This window comes from Poecilia formosa, unplaced genomic scaffold (assembly GCF_000485575.1).
Source record: "Poecilia formosa unplaced genomic scaffold, Poecilia_formosa-5.1.2 Scaffold521, whole genome shotgun sequence".
Classification (NCBI taxonomy): domain Eukaryota; kingdom Metazoa; phylum Chordata; class Actinopteri; order Cyprinodontiformes; family Poeciliidae; genus Poecilia; species Poecilia formosa.
In genome coordinates this window covers 237990-259790 of record NW_006800460.1, presented here as the reverse complement: position 1 = coordinate 259790, position 21801 = coordinate 237990, and the positions used below count along the sequence as shown (strand labels likewise).

Here is a 21801-nt window from a genome sequence, read left to right as displayed (position 1 = left end):
ATCATTGATATTGTGAGCGGTGTAAACTGAGAGCGGACTGGGTGTGAGGCGCAGCCACGCAGCGGAGAATCAGCGACTTTTAGGCTTTGATTTATATTTTATTTCTCTGACTTTCCTGTAAAATGCAGTGAAGTCGAAGCGCCGCAGCGGGAGGGACGGAGAGGCAGCGCGGCGTGCGGGCTGCGCGTTCAGGTCACGCATCTCTGAGGGTATGATCCGTCCCGGACTCCGTCGGCGCGCCGCTGTCCATGGTCCTGACTGAGACGGAGCGACCACAGAGCCGGTGAGCGGGTTCTGGGGGTTCTGGAGGTTCTGGGTCGTGTTGGGCTGCAGGGCGCGGTTGGGATCCGATGCTGCGGCTGCGGCCGTCGCTATCTGGGGCAGATGCGTGAAGCGTCCCGCCTTGTTGTGGCTCCTGGCGGAATATCTGCTCGGATGCGTTAGAGGCGTCTCATTTTCCTGCGTTTGGATGCGGGCTGTGGGTTTCTGGTGGAGCGGGAGGTCCGGCTTCCCTCCCTGCAGCGGCAGGACGGATCAGTTACACAACTCAGCCCGTCCTGCTCCGATCTCACTCATCCAGCATCAACACAGCGGAGAAAACAGCGATAATTTAGGTCATTTAGTCTGTTATTAGAGGGAGAAAGGATTTAATCCTTCAATATCTTCACCATATGATGCTAAATATTTACAAACTATGAATTATTTGTTAACTATTTAGCTCAGACCTAAATATTTAGTTAGGAAGTTAAATATTTAGTTCAAGACTAAAGTCAGCTAAGTATTTGGCTGTGGTAAATATTAACAGCCTAAATATTTAGCTATCTTGTTAGATTTTTAGTTAGCAAATTAAATGTTTACTGTTGAACTTTAACATTTATGGACAAATGAATGAAATGAATCCTGTTTCTTTTTCTCTCTTCTGACAAATAAACCAAAATGCTGCTGATCGTTTTTCTGCGGCTCCCGTCAGGAACTGACTGTTTCCTGAGTTTCCTGCTGCCGCTGCGGCTCTCGGTGCCTCTGCGGTTCAGTCGTGTCGGTTCTCTTCGTTCCTCCTGGTTCGGTTCTCTTCGTTCCTCCTGGTTCCCTGACCCAGCCTCATCTTCATCACTGCTTTTACTTCCTCCTCTTCCTCGTCTCCTCCAGTTTTCTTTGCGCTCATGACACAGCAGAGTTTCTTTTTCCTGCAGCTTTGCACCACTTTGTGTTTGCTGTATTGATCAGCGGTGACTGACTGACTGACTGACTGACGGGTTGTGTTGTGTCCCAGAGAGGTGAAGCGCTCCGGAGCGATGGAGTTACGCGTTGGGAACAAATATCGCCTCGGGAGGAAGATAGGGAGCGGGTCCTTTGGAGACATCTACCTGGGTGAGAATCACAGCTTCCTTGGTTTACTCACACACTTCTCAGGTTTTTGTTTCTTTTTTTTTTACAGTACTATACTCAGACCTCTTTTTTTCAATCTGAAAAGTGTGGTGTGCATTTTGTATTCAGCTGTATCAGGTTTTAAGTTAGAGTTAGATCTGGACTTTGACTAGGCCCTACTGTAAGGTGCGTTCTGTGACTTGAGGGGGTTGAGGCTACTGCTAATATGTTATAATAATAATATATCCTTGCTAGCTAGCATAGGTATATTAGCAGCTAACAGGAAAATTGGGTTCTGGTTCCTGCAGTGGAAAAAGAGGGAGGAGAAAAACTAATGTAGCTAAAATGACAGCTAGCAATGGTCAAAGTTTAGCTGTTTTGCTAATTTCTGCATATTTACACTGCCATGAATTGTAATGTTGATTAATGTGCACTGTGCTAATTAAATCAGATAAATTAAATTAAGCTAGCTTTTTGTGTCTGTTGTGATTTAAGTGTAAATTTATGGCCAGTCGGTTGGACGATGTTCATCATCACCTTTTTGTTCATCCTTACGATGCTTCATTCATTCTGTGCTAAAAGGTTTGGCACTACGGGCGGAAGACTGTTTCTCTTTTACCTAAAGGTTTTAAAAAGTCTTAAATCTGAATTGATGAAGCCCTGTCTCTGTCTGTCTGTCTGTCCATCAGGTTCAAACATCGCTACAGGAGAGGAAGTCGCCATAAAGCTGGAATGTGTGAAGACCAAACATCCGCAGCTCCACATTGAGAGCAAGTTCTACAAAATGATGCAGGGAGGAGGTGAGGCTTCCAGATGACATGAGTTTAAACGGATCCAGTTTCCCAACGCTCCGATGTTTTCCCTCCAGTGGGAATTCCCTCCATCAAGTGGTGCGGCGCCGAGGGAGACTACAACGTCATGGTGATGGAGCTGCTGGGGCCCAGCTTGGAGGATTTGTTTAACTTCTGCTCCCGCAAATTCAGCCTGAAGACCGTCCTGCTGCTGGCCGATCAGATGGTGAGAGAGAACGACAGACAGATCGGCTGGCCACGTCCGGGTTTTATGTTTCTGGGACTGGCTAACGTTATCGTTGTATAGTTTGGCATTTGAGAGGCTACAGTTAGCATTGGAAAGCCTACTCTTTGCATGGGAAAGGCTACCGTTAGCTTTGGATAGGCTAGTGTTAGCATTCGATAGGCTACCGTTAGCTTTGGATAGGCTAGTGTTAGCATTCGATAGGCTACCGTTAGCTTTGGATAGGCTGGTCACTCACAACTCTTACTTTTTTTAAAACAGAAAATGGTTGGCCTGGATGCCTGTAAGTGACAAACATTGAAATGTTTTTAAACACTTTACTGAAATGTGACGTGACATAAAATATAAACTGTATAATACAGAAGCTGAGGTTGGCTTCAGGTTGAATACACTAATTTTGACAAATCAAATAAAGGTTTAACAAATCACAAACTAGGTTTTAAATATTCTGGTTTTAATGTAGAATAGTGTAGTCCATGTTTGAAGAGTCTTGAAGGTTTTACATTTTACCAAATTAAAATGACTCAGTTTAGTGAAACATTCGGTGGAATCGCCATTTTTCTGTTTGCTGAATCGAAGTGGCACAACGGTCTGAAGTTTGGCACTAAGACTCACACTCAGGCCGAGCACAACAGAGACGGAAACGTTTGGGTTCTGACTCGTTCCAACGCCGGGTCGACCTTTCCTCCCAGATCAGCCGGATCGAATACATCCACTCCAAGAACTTCATCCACCGAGACGTGAAACCTGACAACTTCCTGATGGGCCTCGGGAAGAAGGGCAACCTGGTCTACATCATCGACTTCGGCCTGGCCAAGAAGTACCGAGACGCTCGAACGCACCAGCACATCCCCTACCGCGAGAACAAGAACCTGACCGGGACGGCGCGATACGCCTCCATCAACACCCACCTGGGCATCGGTAAGTTTCCCCACAGCTCTCCGGTCTCACCGCGCCGCCGCTTCACGCCGGTGAGCTTTCCTCCACAGAGCAGTCGAGACGAGACGACCTGGAGTCTCTGGGTTACGTCCTCATGTACTTCAACCTGGGTTCGCTGCCCTGGCAAGGACTCAAGGCTGCCACCAAGAGGCAGAAGTACGAACGCATCAGTGAAAAGAAAATGTCCACCCCTATTGAGGTGCTCTGCAAAGGATACCCCTGTGAGTGGGACGTCAGAGGAGAAATGCGTCATTTTGAAACGGTTTGTCCTTGAGATCCTCATCATTCCTTCCTGTCTCCGCCAGCCGAGTTCTCTACCTACCTGAACCTTTGTCGCTCTCTGCGGTTCGACGACAAGCCCGACTACTCGTACCTGAGGCAGCTCTTCAGGAACCTTTTCCACAGGCAGGGCTTCTCCTACGACTACGTCTTCGACTGGAACATGCTGAAGTTTGTGAGTTTCTTGTTTTTCTCTCTATATGTTAAGGAAACATCTTCCAGAGAACTTTGGCTCGTTCAAATGGATCCGTTTTCTCCAGATTGGACACCTTTCTTTGTACGTTATGCCACCGTTTTCAGCCTTCAGTGACGGCTCCACATGTTCCAACTCTTTCCAAAACGCATCATCCAGAGATGCATCTCAGGTCCACAAAGTTACATCCAAACTGAACCTTTCCCTCTGGGTTCTGTCCACCATGTTTGACTATGAGGTATTTGCGGTGATACTGTGTGCCGTGTTGAATCCTCTTCTTCGTCCGTGTCAGGGTTCCAGCAGGACAGCAGAGGACGGGGAGCGAGAGAGGAGAGAAGGGAAGGAAGGGGAGGACCGAGCCGGCGCGGGTCAGAGAGGAGCCGGAGGCCGAGCCCTGCCTCCAGGCCCGAACCCTTGTGCCGCCAACCGAGTCCGGAACGAGCCAGAGACAGCTCCTTCCAACCAGGCGTCGCGTGGAGCCCAGCCGTCAGGTCAGGAGGCGTTTTGGGAAGAACACCGTCAGACGAGGTTCAGTTTCTGACCGCTGTCTGACGCAGGCAACCGATCGCCTCAGGCGGGCCGGGCCGAGAGAGCCGAGAGAGAAAGGAAGGTGGCCATGAGGCTCCACCGCGGTGCCCCCGCCAACGTCTCGTCCTCTGACCTCACTGCACGCCTCGACCAGTCACGCATCACTGCCTCACAGGTAGGACGCCTGGGATGGAGACCCCACCTTTAGCCAAGGACCGGCCTCTGCTAGTCTGTTGGGTCCATTGGTGTTTGGACTGTTAGGGTGATGGTCTGGTAGACTCGGTTCTGGAACCAGAACATCCGCTCCACCTCCAGCTGTTGTGGTTCTGAGTCAAACCAACCTGTTCCCCTCCTGGCCTGTGGGGGCGCTGCACCAAGAACCACTGAAGAACCAGCCATTTCTGCTGCTAGCGCTAGGCTAGCACGTTAGCTTTGGTTGTATTTACCCAGAATGCCCTGCTCTGTAGTCCACTTCCTGCTTCTGGAGCGGTCTCTGGTCCGCTTGGCGTTCACATTCAAACCAAACCAGAGTTCAGTTCAACTGAACCCAGACCGAGGTTTGGAGGACCAGAGGTCAGAGGTCATAGGTCAGTTAGAGTTCACACCTCACCAACCGGACCGGACTTTGACTAGGCAGATGGACTGAAGTTGGATTAAAGTGGACCAGGCAGAGCTGAAGGCTGAATGCAGCCTTAAAAAATTATTTGAAGATTTATATTGACTCTGTTTTCCTCTAATTCAGAAAAGGGTTTAATATTAACTGATGATAAGAGGAAAGAAGCAGATGAAGAAAGGAACGAGTGAAGAAAATATTCAACAAGAAGAAAATTTAATCAGGAACTTTTATCACCAAGAATCTGTTTCCTGTATATCTACAGATGTTGGGTCGTCTTTGAACAGCATTTTATGAAAAAATAATATTCATTTCTTGTTTGACCAGAGAATGGATGAAGAACCTTTATGTTCGTGTTCTCAGATGATCTGAGGGCCTGCAGGTTTTTAGCATCTGAGCTGCTTTAAGCTCCTCTCTTCTCCTCCATGTAGGTCAGTGTGCCGTTTGAACATCTGGCAAAGTGACTTTCTGCTGGCGGCTGCAGGTCAGAAACACAGAAACACCTTCACAGCATCGATCATCTGTTCATGGTGGAAACATGGCAGCAGCTGCTTGTAGGTTAGCCTTCAGTCAGACTCAGCTTTCCTTTCACTGATTGACAGGATGCAGCTTTAGCCGTTCTGCTCACAGCGTCCTGCAGAAGTATTCACACCCTTTAACTCTTTCACTTCCTGACGTGTTAAAACTCAAACTTTAGTGGTTTTTATTGGGACTTTTAAGGCAGCCGACAGGCACAGGCAGCGAAACGCGCCGCAAACAGAGGAATGATGTAAACTTCAAAACATGAATGAAAAAAGAAAAATACTGCAGATAAAAAAATGCTGCAAGCGCAGAAAATAGAAGTAAAAACCTACAATGAAGAAAACAGATGCAAAACAAAATTAGCTGGAGCTAAGGCTAATCCGTTAAACAGAAAAATGATGGAAGCTAATTGTAAACTCCTAAAAATTAGCAGACGCTAACTCTGAATTACTAAGCACATAAAAATTGTTGAAACTAAAATTAAACTGCTGAACACATTTAAAAATGATAAAGTCTCTGAAACAAATTCATCCTTCAAAAAAAGGTTTAGTTGAGACCAAATCAGCAACCTGAAGACTTTATCACCCAGGCTTTATGAGAAAAACAATAACACAAATGGAAATTATTGATTTTGTTTTAACTCATTGTGTGATTAATTGATTTATTGCTAATTGTGACAAGTCTAGCCGGGAATTAATTTAAAAATATATCTGCACTGCAAAAACACAAAATCTATCAAGTAATTTTGGTTTAATGCAAAAGACTGGAAATAAAAATTATCCTTAATATTGATGAAAAAGTTCTAGTTGCTGTTACCTAGCAACCCATGCCAAGCCCAGCCCGTTACCTAGCAACCCGGTTCTAGTTCCACTGGCAGATTATTTCACTTAGAACAAAACATATTTCCCATATTATGAGTGAAATAATCTCCCAATAAAGCTAGAGCTACTTCATCAATGGTAAAGAATTACTGACTTAAAACAAGTTCCTACCGTGTTTCCCCGATAGTAAGACGTATCGGAGGTTTCAGGGGGGTCGGCTAATATAAGCCGTACCCCGAAAGTAAGACATATGTCTTACTTTTCGGGGAAACACCTCTCATCTAGCTGCGCGCCGCCTCCTGCCCACGTCCGCGCCGTCCCCCCCTCCATACGTCGCCGCGTCTGCCACCTCCCTCTGATCCAAATGAGCATTCTTGGCACTTCCTTTTATAAAACTGTTTTGTGGTGAATACAATACTGTTCAGGTTGTTAATAAATGTTAATTTTATGGTTAAAACAAAAAATTCGACAATTTTTTTCCAATATAAGACATACCCCGAAAGTAAGACATAGTGGGGCTTTTGGGGATAAAAAGAAAGTAAGACACTGTCTTACTTTCGGGGAAACACGGTATATCTTGATGAAAAGTTATTTGTATTGTTTTATTTCAACTGAACTAAAATATTTGTATTAGAAACTAAACAAAAATAAGATTTTTGTTTTTGCAGTTTTTGACCAAGTTATTAGACTGTACAACTTTTAGTTTTTAATTAAAACATTGCTTGTAAATTTTCTGCTGAGCATGTAAAGAAAATAATGTAAAAAACAAACAACAACTATTTAGCATTTTTAACTGAAGGATAAATAAATGCCTTTTGGCCGCTGAGTTCTCTCAGCTGCCACTGAGAACGTTTTGTGATGTTTCTTTGTTTTGTCTCCCATCATGTAGCAACCGAAGGGCATCGAACCCCCTGACTTTCAAATCCAAATCGAACGAATGAAGGCATGAATGGTGAGGGAGGCGGCGGGCGAGCGAGGACCCAGAGCGTCTGTCCGTGTGTCTGCCGGTGGGAGCGTGAGCCAAAGCCTGATGGGAAACCAGTGGAAGGAGGAGAACCTCCAGCTGAACCAGTTTGGGCTTCGTTTCAGCGCTGGTATCGGGAGCTAGGCGCTAAACTTTGCTCCTTTTCACCTTCACATCAACACTGAGGCTCAATTTGCACAAAAAAACAGAATGAAAACAGTGCACAAAAAGGACTAAAATTACACAACTGTGATTTATACGTGTAGTCGATCAAAAAAGATCAATTTGCTTTTGTTTGAGAGCTAAATCTGCAGCTTCTGTTATTTATTCTGATCTGAAGTTGAAGCCAGATATTTACATACTCTGTATAGAACGACACAACCTTTATTCTCACACTCTGAGGGTCATTTTCCTGTTTTACCCCACTTGGGGCTAACCATATTTCCATTAGTTAAATGTCAGATTTATCAGGAAGACAATATTTCTTTATTTCCTCTTAACTCGGATCAGAACTTCTCAGGATGGTTTGCTGGAGTCAATCCAAACCTTTCAGTTTTTCCTCCATCAGACTCGACTCTGACTGGCCTCCATCAAAACGTTTAATCCAGTTAATTTCAGGGTCTTTAATTAATTAGTCAATTTAATCAAAAACTAACAACAAAATCTCAATTCAAAACCCCGATCATTCATGGAGCTTCTTTAGAAATATGGATTGTGGATGCTAACATTAGCACTAGCTAATGCTAACCTGTTTAGCATTAAGGTGCTATCTCAGGCTAGCATAGCTTTGCTGTTAGGCCGCCTCCTTTCAACAACAGTAGTCTTTTCCAGCGTCTAATCAGATTAAAGCAGAAATTAGCCAGAGAAGAAGCTTCATCCTCCTTCACTCTTCTCTGTGCGTCACATTTACGGGCGTACCAGAAGCGCATGAAAACAAAGGTTCCTAAAAAAAAGATTCATTAAAATTTTTACTGCGATTGATTGAAATGAACGTGTTAAAGTTCCTGTGATGTTTGTCTCTGTGTCTGTTGACAAACTGTAAATTGTCTTTTTATGTTTCTACTTTAGCGATGGCTTCCTCATCTCTGAGCGGCCTTCATCAGGAAACTGAGATATTTTCAAACAGGTTTAGTTTTTGGTGCTGTTTTACGCCACACTGCAAAAACACAAAATCTACCAAGTATTTTTTTCTAGTTTTTACTGCAAGCATGTTATTACACCTGAAACAAGACAAAACTAACTTGCAACACAGCAAATAATTCCTTTATACTAATGAAAAAGCTTCAGTTTCACTGGTCAAACCTCATAAACTTGGTTTATGAATGTTTAAATTCAAAGAAATTCTTTATAAGTTGTTTAAAATGCTGATATCTATCAAACCGGAATGATTGATGTAATCCTTACTGACCTAAAACAGGAAAAGTCAGAACCTTTTTACACAGAGGATTAATATCTGGTTTCAACCTGCAGCCTTGGAAGCTAAATCAAAAGTTTTGGTCTCAGTAGGATCAGAGGAAAAGAGTGAATGTGAGAAAATCTGCAGTGAAAAAGTTTCTGCTTTTGGAAAGTCTCCATCTTTGTTCGTGTTCTTGTGTCATGCTTCTGTTTCGCCTTCAGTTTTGCTTTAAGGACTCAGAGGAAATGTCCGGATCAGGAAGAGGATTATCGTATGAAGTTAATCGAATGTGAGCAAGTGGACGTGTACAGCAGTAGGAGTGTAGATACGACTCGGCAGAATGTGACAGAAAGCTTATTTTTCTTTGATCAACCTTTAGAGTCTGAGACAGAAAGGAACAACTGACAACTGTTTTCCTGTTTCCTGCTTCGGTTTTATGACTATATTGGTGTTTATTTTCAGATTCAATAAAAGTATACGCAGCTTACCCAGACTCCTGGTCTTGTTTCATGGGTAGGAATGGCCTAGTAAAAGTCCAGACCTAAATCCTCCATCCAGTCTGACTGAGCTCAAGCGGTTAGAGATGTAAATAAGTTGTAGCAACAACTACAGTGGATGGAGGTGAGCCCTTCAACAAAATGATTCCTAAAAATACATCCACACTGGTTTTTCTACTTGACATTTAAAGCTCATTTTTAAAATGTTTTAAAAGTTGAATTTGTTTTGTTTTTATCTTATTTTGCTGCTATGCACTTATAAATCAGTCTTCCTTATTCCTGGTTAAATGATGGTTTCATGACTTCCTCATCTTCATTTTTGTAAAGTTTGATTTCAAGGAAGGTAAAAAAAAAAATCTCCTTTATCATTCAGAATTTTATTAGATTTTTTCTGTTTGTTTTGATTTCAGACTGTGATGTGTACGTAGATATCTGGTTTCAGATTTATATTTTACAAAATATTGCAATAACAAATTTAGTTCCCACCAGCTGATGACAAATTTTAAGTAACAAGATATAACTAGTAGTAGTAGTACATATATTTTATTTTTAGTAGTATCTGCAGTACTAAAAGGTACTTTTACTTGACTAAAACAAGTAAGAGACTTAGTTTTATATTTATAAACAAGCTTCATTGGTCTATTATTGTCTATTTGCTGATCTGTCGGGCCATTCAGATGTCAAATGAACAGAACAGAAACTACCCATGCACTGTTTCTTCAACATATTTAAAAGTCAAAAGCATGGTGAAGTAAAACTAATCCTAAGAGACCTTCGTAATAGTACTCAGATAGAAGTAAAAAAAAGCACTGTTTTAACCCAAAGTTACTCAAGTAGCTAATGAGTAAATATAAGTCATTAGAAAGTGGCTGAGGAGCGTCATTTCCCACGCCAGGCCCAGTTTGGACAGGAAACCGGGGGATACTGGCGAGTGGGAGCAGTTTTACGTCACTGTCATCATCTGCGAGTCCCAGAATAAAACTGCGCAAACTCACTGCGCTCAGAACATAAGCCCCGCCCTAAACTGGGGTGCTTGTGATCTGATTGGTTAAGACAGTTCGCCCTGGTGTAATGGGCGGAGCTACTGTGATGTGGCGTTATTAATCCGACTGAGATTCTACAACGGAACCGTTACCAAGAGAGGGGAGGACGACCCGAACCGAACTGACTGCTTATAAACTCAAACACCTACCGAAACGTCAGAAATGGACCAACGGAACCAGTTAAAGAAGAGAACCGGAGCTGCGCAGCGTGCGAGCTGAACTTTTAGCGGGGAGTTTAGTTGTTTAGGTGGGAGACGGTGAGAGTTGACGGCCGGGCGGTCGGTCGGTCCTCCGGGGAGCCAACATGGATGTCCTGGGAGAACCGGGGCGCCTCTGAGGAACACTTCCGGCCATTTCTGGGTTACTGGACCCGAACAGTTCTTCTGGAGCAGCGCGGAGAGGTTCTGAAGCAGGGCTCAGTTCACCAGGTGAGTCCGGACCGGATAAAGCCATCATCTCTTCTCATACTGTAACAGAAGTATGCTCTGTCTTTGTTATTTAATTAGTTATTTTTCGTCACACTTATGTAATGTAATCACATTATTTTTCATTTAATGCTAATCATGAAAATAATTCAATTTTATAATACGATTAAATTATTCGTTTCAATATTTTTGAAATACAATTAAAGATATTTAACCACATTATCAATTTATTGGCATAATTTAAAAAATAAAGCAGAAACATAATTTTATTGTTATTGCCATTAAGATAATCCAGTCTGGCTGTCACTAATGATGTGAATCACATCCTGACTCCTTTCCATCTGTTGCTTTATTCCACACTTATTATTCCTCTGTGTGTGTGTGTGTGTGTGTGTGTGTGTGTGTGAGACTCTAGCTGACCTTTGTCACCTTCCTAATGAAGCAGCCAGCTGTCTCTTTGCCTCCATGCAGCATCGTTTGCATCCCATTGTGTTCCCTGCTGCTTCTGGTTGGTCCATCGGTTTAATGAAATAAATGATCTCAAGACGCACCGATTTACCAGCCAGACGTCAGAACCGGACGATTTTTCTCAACAGGTCAAATAGTGATTTGATTAAATGCATCAGAAATAACAGTTTCAACCGTTTTCTGTACATGAATGCTTTAACAAACATTTGTGTTTAACTTAATAAAAATCAGATAAGGATGGAGACGTTTGCTTTAAAACTGATAAGAAAATGTGCTTTAAACAATCTGCAGTGATCATTTATTTACTGAAATTTCAACATTTTATTTAAAAGTTACTGAAAAATCTCTGACTTTAAGTCTGGAAAAGGTATTTTGATTTTGTAGGAACCTTTTGATGATTTCCAACAACTTTCCTTCAGATGGACGAATAAACCTAAAGGTCCAGTCTGTTTTAGAGAGTTAGCTCTTAGCAATAAACTAAACCTGATATTAATGGAACAATTAAATGACTGCAGGTTCAGATTTTAGCCGTAATGAAAGAAAAGTTCAGCTGTTGGAGTTGAACGTTTTATTTTCCGTTTCAATCCGGAGGTTTACCGACAGAACCGCTCCAGAAACGCAGCGTTGGTGTTAAAGAAAACCGTTCAAGTTTTAAACGTGTCAGAACCAGTTTAATGAAAGTCCCGGCCCGGTTCAGACTGATCTAATGGCTGCTGGGTTGAAACCAACAGAATCAATATGTGAAACCAGAGAGCAACCAGAGCACACACTGACTCATTGTTCAGTGAAACCGGACCGGTCCGGTTCTGACCCGACGGCAGGCCGTCAGGTCTGAGCTGCAGGTTGATGATTGATGATGATGATGATCGACCGGCTCTTCGTCACGTCTTCCTCCAGCTGGTGAACTGCTTCCTGTCCAGATGTTCAGGCGCCGGGACGTCCCGCAGCCGGACCCGCCGGGCCTGGACCCGGACCCGCTCACCGCAGCCCCCATGGGGCCCAACATCTCATGGCTCCCCGACGCGCCGCTGCTGGGATCGGACCGGCCCACCTTCCTGATGTCGCCGGCGGCGCAGGCGGTGTCCGGCTTCTTCGTCTGGACCGCGCTCATCCTCACCTGTCACCAGGTAACGACCAGACCAGCAGGACAGTTAGCCGCAGTTAGTTCTGGTTCTGACTCTGGTTCTGGTTCTGTGTCCAGATCTACATGCACCTGCGGTTCTACAGCGCGCCGCAGGAGCAGCGCCACATCGTCAGGATCCTCTTCATCGTTCCCATCTACGCCCTGGACTCCTGGCTCAGCCTCCTCTTCCTCACCAACGACCAGTTCTACGTTTACTGTGACAGCGTCAGGGACTGCTACGAAGGTCAGCCAGCATCCAACCAGGCATCCAACCAGGCATCCAACACATCCGTCCATCAGTCTCTCTGTTCTTTCCACATATTTTAAATCCAATAATTGTAGAAATTGTTGCCATAAACTATTGATCATTTTTTTCTACTTGGACGTTAAAAACTATTTGAAATCAACAGAAAATTATAAATCATATTTTGGAGAAACTGGAAAGTTTGACATGAAAAACCATCAAGAAACTTTTTATCAGACTCTGATGTTGAAAGTTGAGATTTTCTGTTTGGTGACGTAAATTCAGCAAATGTTGCCTGGTGGTTTATAACTGGTGGAGGTTCTTCTGGAGGTTCTGATGGAGGTTCTGGTGGAGGTTCTGGTGGAGGTTCTGGTGGAGGTTCTGATGGAGGTTCTGGTGGAGGTTCTGGTGGAGGTTCTGGTGGAGGTTCTGGTGGAGGTTCTGCTGGAGGTTCTGCTGGAGGTTCTGATGGAGGTTCTGGTGGAGGTTCTGGTGGAGGTTCTGCTGGAGGTTCTGCTGGAGGTTCTGATGGAGGTTCTGCTGGAGGTTCTGGTTGTTTATTGTCAGGATGACGGTTGGTGAAAAGCGTCGTTTGTCTTTGTTTTTCTCTTCGGACTGAAATTTTTCGGTTCTGACTCGTCGATGTCAGAACGAAGTCGCTCCAGTTCATCATCTGAAACGATGTGGATCTCCTGCGTCACGTCGCCGCGCTCCTTCCTCCTCCTCCTCCTCTTCCTCTCCTCTTCTTCTGCTCAGATCTGTTTTCCTGGCAACCTGTTGCATGGCAACCGTGCTCAGACATCCTCCGGCTGCATCAGATAATGGATTCTTCTGCAGAATCCCTCGGCTGCTGCATCACCATGGCAACCACCAGCCGGGTGGAGGCCAGGTGGAGGCTGCATCCTTTCACCTGGGTTCTGTCTTTCAGGCGTCGGCCGGTGTGTTCGGGTGGAGTCGGTACAAACGGGCGGAGAGATGAGAATCTTTTGGTGTCTAACGATCCGATTCATAAACGATTTTTAATCCAGAAACTAATTTTTCTATTCAAATGATCCAAAGATTCTGGAAAAGACTGTAAATAAATATTTACTGTATCAAATTCCATCAATTTATATTTAAACACAAATAGATTTGTGTAAGTCTGTCACAATAATCAATAATCAATGAATATTGATCTTGATTAAGACGAGATCAATAATTTCCATTTGCATGATTTATCGTTTTTCTCTTCTCCAGATTTTGGAAGAAAATTCTTCATTTTGTTTTTAACTAAACCTTGTTTGAAGTTTTGTTTCCACAGATTTCATATCATTTTATTTGTTGTTTTATTTTGTAAATTTAAAATGTCTCCAGTTCCATCGTTAAATCTTCAAAACATTTAGTTTGTTCATATTTGACAATGTATATATTTATTATCTTTTTATTGCTGGAAAATGGCCTCAAAACAACAATATTATCGTTTATCGCAGTAACTTCTGGGACGATTTATCGTCCAGCAGTTTATCATGACCCGGCTCATCTCCCTGTTATTAATATTAATCTTGTTTTGTGCAGCAGTCGGTTCTCAGGATTTACATGTCCTGGTTTCTGTCTCCTCCATTCAGGTTCATCTCTCCATGAAACTGGAAAATCTTAATTTTTCCTGACAAATCCATGAAAAGTAACAATCTTCTTCTTCTTCTTCTTCTTCTGCTGTCTCTGCAGCGTTTGTGATTTATAACTTCCTGAGTCTTTGCTTCGAGTATCTGGGTGGAGAGAGCGCCATCATGGCGGAGGTCCGGGGGAAACCTATAGAGTGAGTCCAGAGAAAAACATTCTCCTCAAATCGATAATCGATGAAGCTATAGATTATTCCCACAATTAAAGGCTTAATCACATAAAAAATTCACATTCTGCAGTTTTTTTATATATATATATATACAGAATTAGAAATGCATTAAAAATGTATTTGCTGCATTTCTGCATTAAGGTTGTGTTTATATTCCAGTGTCATGTTTTCTGATCGTCTCCCTGTCGGCCCAGGTCCAGCTGTTGCTACGGTACCTGCTGCCTGCGCGGCCGCCCGTTCTCCATCGGGTTCCTGCGGTTCTGTAAGCAGGCCACGCTGCAGTTCTGCGTGGTGAAGCCGCTGATGGCCGCCATCGCCGTGCTGCTGCAGGCCTGCGGCAGATACAGAGACGGAGACTTCGAGTGAGTCCGGCCGCAGACCCACACGCCTCAGACGTCTGATCCGTGTCTAATCCCGTTCTCGCCTTCTCGCCGCAGCGTTGCCGGCGGTTACCTGTACGTCTCCATCGTCTACAACGTCTCCGTCAGCCTGGCGCTCTACGCGCTCTTCCTCTTCTACTCCTCCACCAGAGAGCTGCTGAGCCCCTACAGGCCCATGCTCAAGTTCCTCACCGTCAAGTCCGTCATCTTCCTCTCCTTCTGGCAGGGTAGGAGTCTTCATCACTCTTCATTGTGGAGTCTTCATCACATCCGTTAGCAACGCAAGCTACCAGCTTCTCTGTCGCAATGCGAATAGATGTGATAAAGTAGTAGCAGAACGCTAACGCTACACACACTGCGGTGGGGACAGCATCATGCTGCGGGAGGCAGGTTAGGGTTGATGGATGAAGTTAAATCAGGACCAGCAGCCAGAGATATTACAGGATGGTTCAGATCAGAGCAGATTCATGGCGTACAACGGCCTACTCAAAGTCCAGACCTGAATCCGCAGATTTTCTCAAACCAAAATAAAATATTCAGAATCTGTAGAATCAGATTTCCCTTCATGTCGGTTTCTGGTTTTAGTTCACTTCCTGTTGTTTTTTTGTTCAGGCATGTTGCTGGCCATCCTGGAGAAATGCGGGGCCATTCCTCAGATCAACTCTCTGGAGGTTTCCGTGGGCGAGGGCACGGTCGCTGCCGGTTACCAGAACTTCATCATCTGCATAGAGATGTTTTTTGCAGCTCTGGCCCTTCGGCACGCTTTCACCTACAAGGTCTACATGGACAAAAGCCTCAACTCCACAGGTCAGCGCGCTAAGCTAGGCGCCAGAGCGCTAAACTAGGCGCTAGAGCGTTAAGCTAGGCGCTAGCTTCAAGAGTCTTAGCGCTTCAAAAGTCCTAGCGCTAAGCTAGTTGCTAGTTTTCAGAGACCTAACATAGGCGCTCGCTTTCAGAACGCTAATCTGAGTGCTAGCTTTCAGAACGCTAATCTGAGTGCTAGCTTTCAGAACGCTAATCTGAGTGCTAGCTTTCTGAATGCTAAGCGCTAGCTGCTCCAGAGCCTGACACCTTCACTTCTCTCCTCATTCGGTTCTTGTTTGCTGACTCAGCATCGTGTTTCTTTCCTCTCTGCTGCAACATAAAGGATTTCTTTCTACATACGGAGAGTTTGGTAGGTTTGACTCCAGAATCATTTCTACCGCCTCGTTGTGTTTTTATGTGTCTGGTTTAAACCCAGTTGTTGTTGTTGTTGTTGTTGTTCAGCAGGGATCTAACGGTGCTTTTTGATTCAAATGTTTGATTCATTTTAGCTTCACCAAAAATCAGAAACATCTTAAAATCCTTCAGTGTCAAATTGAAAGTTTCTCACTGTGAGGAATGATTCAGTTAATTTGGATTCATAAACATTTATTTCTGCAACATAAACACTGATGTGGTGTGACATGGTTTGAACAGTAGATGGCGCTGCACATTTATAGTTGAAATCAACAGGATGTGATGACAGAACAACAGACTCACTAGATTTAAAAAGAGAGAGAGAAAAGTCCAAATATTAACAGAATAATGACTCAGTTTTTAACCAGATGAAATGATTGCAGGAGTTCTCATAAAACTACAACTTTATTCTTTAAACTATTCTCATCATTTAAAAAATTAAATCCTGTTACTCTGGGCCTGATACTCTCAAATGAAATACATTTTTAAGATCAAGTACTCAGGAGGCTTGCCATAGATTAATATGAAGATGTTGTTTTATTATAAATCAGCTTGCCATACTCCAAGTCCCTGTGATGTCACTTCCTGTGTTTCTTGCGTCGTTTTGGTGTGGATAGTTCAGATTGGAGTTTATTCTGCAGGTTTATTGTTGATCCTCCTTTAAATAAATCAGATGATTTTCTGAATCATGAATATTCTTTATTGTTTTAGTTTCTTTGATGTTTTCTGTTTTCTCTGAACTGAATCAGTTTGAGTCGCTGACTCTTCCTCCTCCTCTTCCTCAGGCCGCTGCGCCCCGATGAAGAGCATCTCCAGCAGCCTGAAGGAGACGATGAGCCCCGGCGACATGGTCCAGGACGCCATCCACAACTTCTCGCCGGCGTACCAGCAGTACACGCAGCAGGCCACGCTGGAGCGGGGGGCGCCGCCGCCGCGGGCGCNCGCGGGCGCCACGCCCCGCCGCCGCGCTCGGCGCCCACGGCAACACGGAGAAAACGCTGCTGCTCAGCTCAGATGACGAGTTCTAGAGCCGAACGCTTTCTGCTGTCAGACTGAAAACTAAAGAGAATCAAACCCGACGCAGACCGGTTGGTTATTCTGGGAGGATTAATGGGAAAATCAGGAACTTCATGCAGAAACTGGAGCAAAACACTCAGACGTCTGAGTCTGTGGAAACTCAGCCTGATTTAAACCTCAACAGTTTAAAGCCTTTAATATAACCTCATTTTTATATTTTTACTTTTTCTTCCTAAATATGTTGCTCAGTCGAAATCTATTCTTTAAAACTGATTGTTTCTCTTAAAATATCTTCTTCAGATTGTTTTACCAAACGATGGAACGATCTGAAAATCTAGGCCAATACTGATATCAGTTAAATATTGATATTGATAATTTTTTTGTTGTTGTTGCATGATGTGATCAAACAGCATGATAGGAATAAACATCAGTTATTAATATCAGCCCAGCTTTACTTATTGGTCCAATATGTTAATAAATGACTAAGATCGGCAGATTACGACATTAATTGCGATAAAAATGTGCGCTCCTGGTGCGGTGCACCGACAAATCGGCTCTGATTTCCTTTAATTTGAGAAATCGGCCGATGCGTCTGATCTTCCTCCACAGAGATCTGGATGTAAACGACCGTCACTCTCTGTTGCAAACTTAGCGATTTTTCTTGCTATATTTATTGACTTTTCAGATAAAAAATCGGTATCGGTGAAAATCGTCAGGAGATAAACATCGATGATCGGCCCAAAAACTGCAGCTTTGATTCCTGGTCGTCTCCCTGCTCTTAAATCTAGATATTTAAGATAATTTTAGCCATGAGTGGCTTAAAAATGTGACATTTTACTTAATTTTGTTGAAATGATTTGGTTTATAAACCCAGGTTGACGTGCTGCTTCCAGGTTTGTTTCATGGATACAATCAGCTGACACCGAGGTCACCAGCATTGATTCGCATCATTGATATTCACACCAGTTCGATAACTGGGTCAAAGGTCACTGCAGCTTTTATTGACGGTGGTTTTTATCTTTGGATAATTATCATTTCTAAGTTTTAATGCAGGAAAAGCAGCGACTCTGAACCCAGACGATCCAGAAACTGGAAATTTTCACTGATTTCTTCTGCACTTTAACAGTTTAAACGTTTAAATCTCTGCCGGTCAGCATTGCAACATTGTTTTTTATTTTTGTTGTTGTTTCTGTAACTCTAACAGTCAGGCCCTGAAACTCCATCAGACTCAGTTAAAAAGTGAACATAAAGTTTAAATTTCCTGTTTTTCTTCCATTTGGAAGCACTTTTTTCTCCCTCCGGAGCTTTTCATGTGGTTTTTGTTTAGATCTCGCCACAAGCAGCTGCTCTTTCTTTTTTTTACTCATAATTGGACTTGTTGAGTCATCTGGATGAGTCATGGTGAAAATGCCAACTTGTTTACTTGGTACTTTCACTGCTGCGCTGTAGTTCAGGCCGTGGCCACCAGAGGGCGCGCTAAGAGGCGCGCTGCCTGTTTAGGATCATTTTAACGCTTGTTTTGGTGACGTGTGTTCAGCCCAGAGAAAATCTAAGATGTTAACCTGATTCCTTTTGTATTTTTATTTGAGTAACTTTGTTTTTAGTTGTTTCAGTCGCTGCTGTGATGAACAGAGGAATAAAATAAAAAAACTTATTGGGTTTGAATTGAGGTGAAAACGTTGTTGATCCTGGATGTTTTGACGTCATCGGCACGTTTTCAGCTGCTTCTGTCGTAGTGTGTGTGTGTGTGTGTGTGTGTGTGTGTGCGTGCGGGAAGGGGGTCCGGGAGCAGCGCTGAGAAAGGATGACTCAGCAGATTGAGGTTCCCAGTGAAACCTGAAAGGAACCAGTTTGGAGCTCAAACCAGTTCCTCCTCCTCTTCTTCTTCTCTGAGCCGCTGGAATTAAGATGGCGCCAGGATTCCTGCTGAGCCTGGAAAAGCCTGGAGATCCGTTTAAGGATTCTCAAGGTTTGGATCAAGTATTCAAAAAAAAAAAAACTTTATCCAAACTTTTCATCCATCATGACTTTTCTCCCGTCTAGGTTTTTATTTTTTACTATTTTCACTCCCATTTCATCTTTGTTTCTTTTTTTCTCTTCAATCTGCCCTTTTTGTTTTTCTTCCTTCCAATTTTTCCTTTATTCTTTTTCATTTTCTTTCCAATTTCTTGTTTTTCGTCCCTTGTCATTTTCCCTTCTGTCCATCCAGCCTTCCTCTCCTGCCGGGCATTGAACCCCTGGTTGCCTCCTGACCTGCAGCCGTTTCTGTCTTTACATCTCCATAAATTAAAGCATTTCCTTCTTCTATCTCTGTTTCCTTCTTGTTGTTTTTGTATTTAAAATCTAACATTAATGCTTTAAATTGGGCCGTTAAGCTGCTGCTCCACAATCAAGCCCCACAAACAGCTGTTTTATGTACAATATGTACAACATTTATTATAATTAATATATAAAATAGACAATGTACTTAAATTTTCACAATAGAAAAAATACAGGTAATAAATACAAATACCATTTTTGTTTTGCAGGTATTACAAAACATCCAGCACGATTGGAAGAACGTTAAGATATCGGGAATAAATGCTCATACTTAGCTAAACATGTCTTACTCTGCAGCATGGTTGGTGTTATAATTCCTACTCATACCTATATTGCTATGAATATTCAGTGGCCTAAACATGTCTCCATTTCTTCAAGTCAACCAGCCGTCCTCTCTGCACTTTCTCTTCCAGCCTCGACTTTCCGTTTCCATCTCTTCCGCCATCTTTCTTTAGCTTTCTGTCTCTCCATTTTTCTTCTTTTTTTAAACAAACGTCACCGTAGAAAAATAAATGTCCCTCCCTGGAATCTGCTGCGACGAGCTGGTACAAATATGGCAATAAAACACAAACACACACAGAAAAATAATCATACATCAATATGGCCGTTGGCTTTGAGTATTTCTACGCAGCTAATCATTAACGTTTTGTAATCTTTGTCGCCACACAACACAGTAATAATAATTAGACGTGAGAATCTTCTCAGACTAGTCATAAGTACTTTTGAAAACATGTAGAACATCACAGCACTCGTTAGCTTGTCTTTTCAGAATATCTACCTTTAAATACAAATAAAATATAGAATATATATCTCTTAAAAATGTCACTCAACATTTTCGTCTCTGCAGCACATACGGACGTTACAAATAACACAAAACTGGAATGTTTCAGAGGATTTGCATTGAGGCGAGCAGGAGCGACGCGGGTCTGAAGCCTGGAGATAAAGTTTGTTTGTAATGAAACTGAAGCTGACTGAACCCAAGTTACTGCACATTTATGAAATGTGTGTGTGTGTTATAGGGCTGAAAACCTAGAAAATCCACAGCAGTCATTCTGAAAGTGCCGCGGCTCTAAAACAGGAAAGGAGGAGTGGTTAGCTTCTGCTTTTCTTTGTTTGGGTTCTGCGTGAACCGAAGGCACTGCGTTGGTGACCGCCGTGATGGAGGAGAACAGCGGGGGAAGTAAACCCAGTAACACTTCCGGCCGCATCTTTAACCTTAGACACCCGGACAGCTAACAGTCACTGCTATGCTAGGCTAATATCCACGCTAATCTGGACGGTGGGATCAGAATATGACAGAACCCAGAACTTCAGACAGGAAGTAGGCGTTTTGTAGTATTTTGTAGACAAATTTAAATTTTGTCCAAATTCTGTCTTGACTTTTAATGACATAAAAAACCACAAAAACAGCTGAAGGTCAGAAGTTTGATGGTAATTAAAAGTATCGGTACCGGTATCTTGGCCTTTTATTTACTTGGTATTGGATCAACAGTTTCAGTTTCCACTGCTGGAACGAGCCAATCAGAGTTTGCGCTGAGGAACCGCCCACTTCCTGTCTGCAGTAATGCGGTACAGTAACTCTGGGTCGGTCCGGTTCAGGAGGAGCAGGTGAGTCTGTGTGTGGAGAGAGGACAGATGACTTTCTGCTCCTGGATAGAAAAGCTAAGCTGCTGTTGCTAGGCAACGACGCACACTTTACTGCACTGAGGTAAATCACTTCCGCTTAACGTGAAAAAGGTGCAGACAGCATGTTTAGTATTTTCCTACTGATCCAGTCTGTGCATCCTGTGTGTTGGTTCTGAATTTCCACGCCTCTGTGTGTGTTTGCATTGCAGACCACCTGACCCCGCAAACCCCTCCTGTCCCCCTGGTTCTGGTTCCGGTTCCCCTAGGACGGCTCCTGCTCTCTCTGTTGCTGTGGCTGCTGCGGACTCTTGACGATGGTGATGACGGAGGCGGTGTTGAGGCGCGGCGCCGTGGCCAGCAGCGTGCCGCCACCGGCCTCCAGGCCGCGGGCGAACCGCTGCAGGGCGGCCAGCCGCGCGCCCAGCCCCTCCAGCTCCTTCCGCATGCCGGCGTTCTCGGCGCCGAGGCGCTCCACCTCTCTCTGCAGCTCCATCTTTTGCTGCTCCAGCGCCTCCCGCTGGGAGACGCGCTTGACGCGGCAGCTGGCTGCGTATCCGCGGTTCTTCAGGGTCCGCCGGCGCTGCTTCAGCTTCTGGATCTCCTCGCGGGAGAGGCCCCGCAGGTGGAGGTTCAGCTCCCGCACGGAGAGCGACATCAGCTCGCTGTCCGACAGGAAGGGAACGTTCTCCCCGCACTCCTGCTTCACCTGGCAGGGACACAGAGCAGGATATTTAGACACATTCCAGCATGAAACAGCTTGCTAATGATGACTAGCATTTAGCTGTCAAGTTCTTAGCATAACGCTGTAAATCTTAAATTGGCTAATCTACCACGGCTGTGTTAGCTTAGCTAATAGCAGTGAAAGCTAATCTACCACGGCTGTGTTAGCTTAGCTAATAGCAGTGAAAGCTAATCTACCACGGCTGTGTTAGCTTAGCTAATAGCAGTGAAAGCTAAT

General features: G+C 43.8%; 3 protein-coding genes across 4 annotated transcripts in view; 2 read left to right on the top strand and 1 right to left on the bottom strand.

Annotated features, from left to right (window-relative positions):
- On the top strand, positions 1 to 8203 carry csnk1e (casein kinase 1, epsilon). Of its 2 annotated transcripts, XM_007540153.2 has the most exons (11): positions 2 to 283; positions 1271 to 1368; positions 2055 to 2165; positions 2234 to 2382; positions 3093 to 3321; positions 3390 to 3560; positions 3645 to 3793; positions 4104 to 4302; positions 4369 to 4514; positions 5384 to 5436; positions 7185 to 8203. In XM_007540153.2, exons 1-10 carry the CDS (start codon positions 249 to 251, stop codon positions 5414 to 5416), a joined length of 1320 nt encoding a protein of 439 aa, XP_007540215.1. In that variant the 5' UTR covers positions 2 to 248; the 3' UTR covers positions 5417 to 5436; positions 7185 to 8203. The 2 variants fall into 2 exon arrangements, with proteins under 2 accessions (XP_016520354.1, XP_007540215.1); XM_016664868.1 differs by lacking the exons at positions 4104 to 4302; positions 4369 to 4514; positions 5384 to 5436; positions 7185 to 8203 and adding an exon at positions 3932 to 4082 and having other exon boundaries at positions 1 to 283.
- A 2031-nt stretch (positions 8204 to 10234) lies between these two features.
- Positions 10235 to 18563, top strand: tmem184ba (transmembrane protein 184ba). Its single transcript, XM_016664867.1, has 8 exons — positions 10235 to 10623; positions 12009 to 12215; positions 12290 to 12455; positions 14160 to 14250; positions 14478 to 14645; positions 14721 to 14890; positions 15276 to 15470; positions 16667 to 18563. Exons 1-8 carry the CDS (start codon positions 10504 to 10506, stop codon positions 16897 to 16899), a joined length of 1350 nt encoding a protein of 449 aa, XP_016520353.1. The 5' UTR covers positions 10235 to 10503; the 3' UTR covers positions 16900 to 18563.
- Positions 18564 to 19305: 742 nt separating this feature from the next.
- Positions 19306 to 21801, bottom strand: part of maff (v-maf avian musculoaponeurotic fibrosarcoma oncogene homolog F) — a 10819-nt gene continuing 8323 nt past the window's right edge. The window contains exon 3 of the mRNA XM_007540150.2: positions 19306 to 21549. Coding sequence (XP_007540212.1) covers positions 21106 to 21549 — 444 coding nt within the window. The 3' untranslated portion in view covers positions 19306 to 21105. The remainder of the gene's footprint in view (positions 21550 to 21801) is intronic.

Coding starts and splice junctions, on each gene's coding strand:
- csnk1e (XM_007540153.2), top strand. CDS start 249: ATGGTCCTGACTGAGACGGAGCGACCACAGAGCCG. Junction 3,794..4,103: donor ACTGGAACATGCTGAAGTTT/GTGAGTTTCTTG, acceptor CGTCCGTGTCAG/GGTTCCAGCAGGACAGCAGA. Junction 4,303..4,368: donor GCGTGGAGCCCAGCCGTCAG/GTCAGGAGGCGT, acceptor TGTCTGACGCAG/GCAACCGATCGCCTCAGGCG.